Source organism: Myotis davidii, unplaced genomic scaffold (assembly GCF_000327345.1).
Source record: "Myotis davidii unplaced genomic scaffold, ASM32734v1 scaffold211, whole genome shotgun sequence".
Taxonomy (NCBI): domain Eukaryota; kingdom Metazoa; phylum Chordata; class Mammalia; order Chiroptera; family Vespertilionidae; genus Myotis; species Myotis davidii.
Window position 1 is genome coordinate 1,320,484 of NW_006282523.1, and position 876 is coordinate 1,321,359.

The 876-nt window shown below is 68.0% G+C and overlaps 1 protein-coding gene across 1 annotated transcript in view; it reads left to right on the forward strand.

Annotated features, from left to right (window-relative positions):
* The window catches only part of LRRC45 (leucine rich repeat containing 45), a gene marked incomplete at its 5' end in the record, with an annotated part of 6,907 nt that extends 6,440 nt beyond the window's left edge, over positions 1-467 (forward strand). The window contains 2 exons of the mRNA XM_015559860.1: positions 87-124; positions 175-467. Of these exons, the coding sequence (XP_015415346.1) occupies positions 87-124; positions 175-371 (235 nt within the window). The remainder of the gene's footprint in view (positions 1-86; positions 125-174) is intronic.
* Between the last annotated feature and the right edge of the window lie 409 nt (positions 468-876).

Genomic DNA, 876 nt, shown 5'->3' on the forward strand with positions numbered 1-876 from the left:
CGCCCCGCCCCCACGCGGCCCTGCGGGACCCGGTCTCGCCGGTCACCGGTCGGGGCGGGGCTGGGTCGAGGTCTGGGCTCTGAGAGGCGCCGATGGGACGGGGCAAACCCCGCGCGGCCTCCCTGTGGCCCTCGCAGTGGCTGATGCCCCGGCACTGAGCTTCCTCCTCCGCAGTGACGGCGAGTGGCCACCGGGAGGCGCTGCTGGACCGGGAGAGCGAGAACGCCTGCCTCCGCGAGAAGCTGCGGCTCCGGGAGGCGGAGATCGCGCGCATCCGGGAGGAGGAGGCCCAGAGGGCCAGCTTCTTGCAAAGCGCGGTCCTGGCCTACGTGCAGGGGTCCCCCGTGAGGGCCCTGAGCCCCCAGAAGTGAGGGGCGGCGAGGAGACCCAGGAGCGGCAGGACGGTGGCGTCTGGCCGTGCCGGGCGAGGGGTGCAGCTGGTGCCGAGAAATAAATTGCAAGTGTAAGAGGGTTAAAAACTCTAGAAAGTGTCCTTTGCCTCAGTTAAAAAGCAAATAAAGCCCAAAGGAAGTTACACCCCGGACACGTGCGCCTGAGAAAACGTGCGGGCGATGGAAGGAATTTCGGGGGCAGAGCCCCCCCAGCCTCCCTCCTGGCGCCCGCACCGCCTTCTGCAGTGTAACCGCGACGGCAGCGGCTGTTGTGAATAAAGAACTTTTTCACTTTGTGGTACATTCTCGACTCGGGGCCTTCCTTCCACGTCAGCCTGCGCCCCCCCGCTGCCCCGGGACCTCGGAGACCGGCCGGTCCCGCAGGACAGGCCCGGGGTGCTGCCGGGCGCCCCCTAACATGCTGCCCCGTGGGGACAGTGAGCGACTGCTCAGACGGGAGGCTGGGCTGCCCCTTGGGGGGACA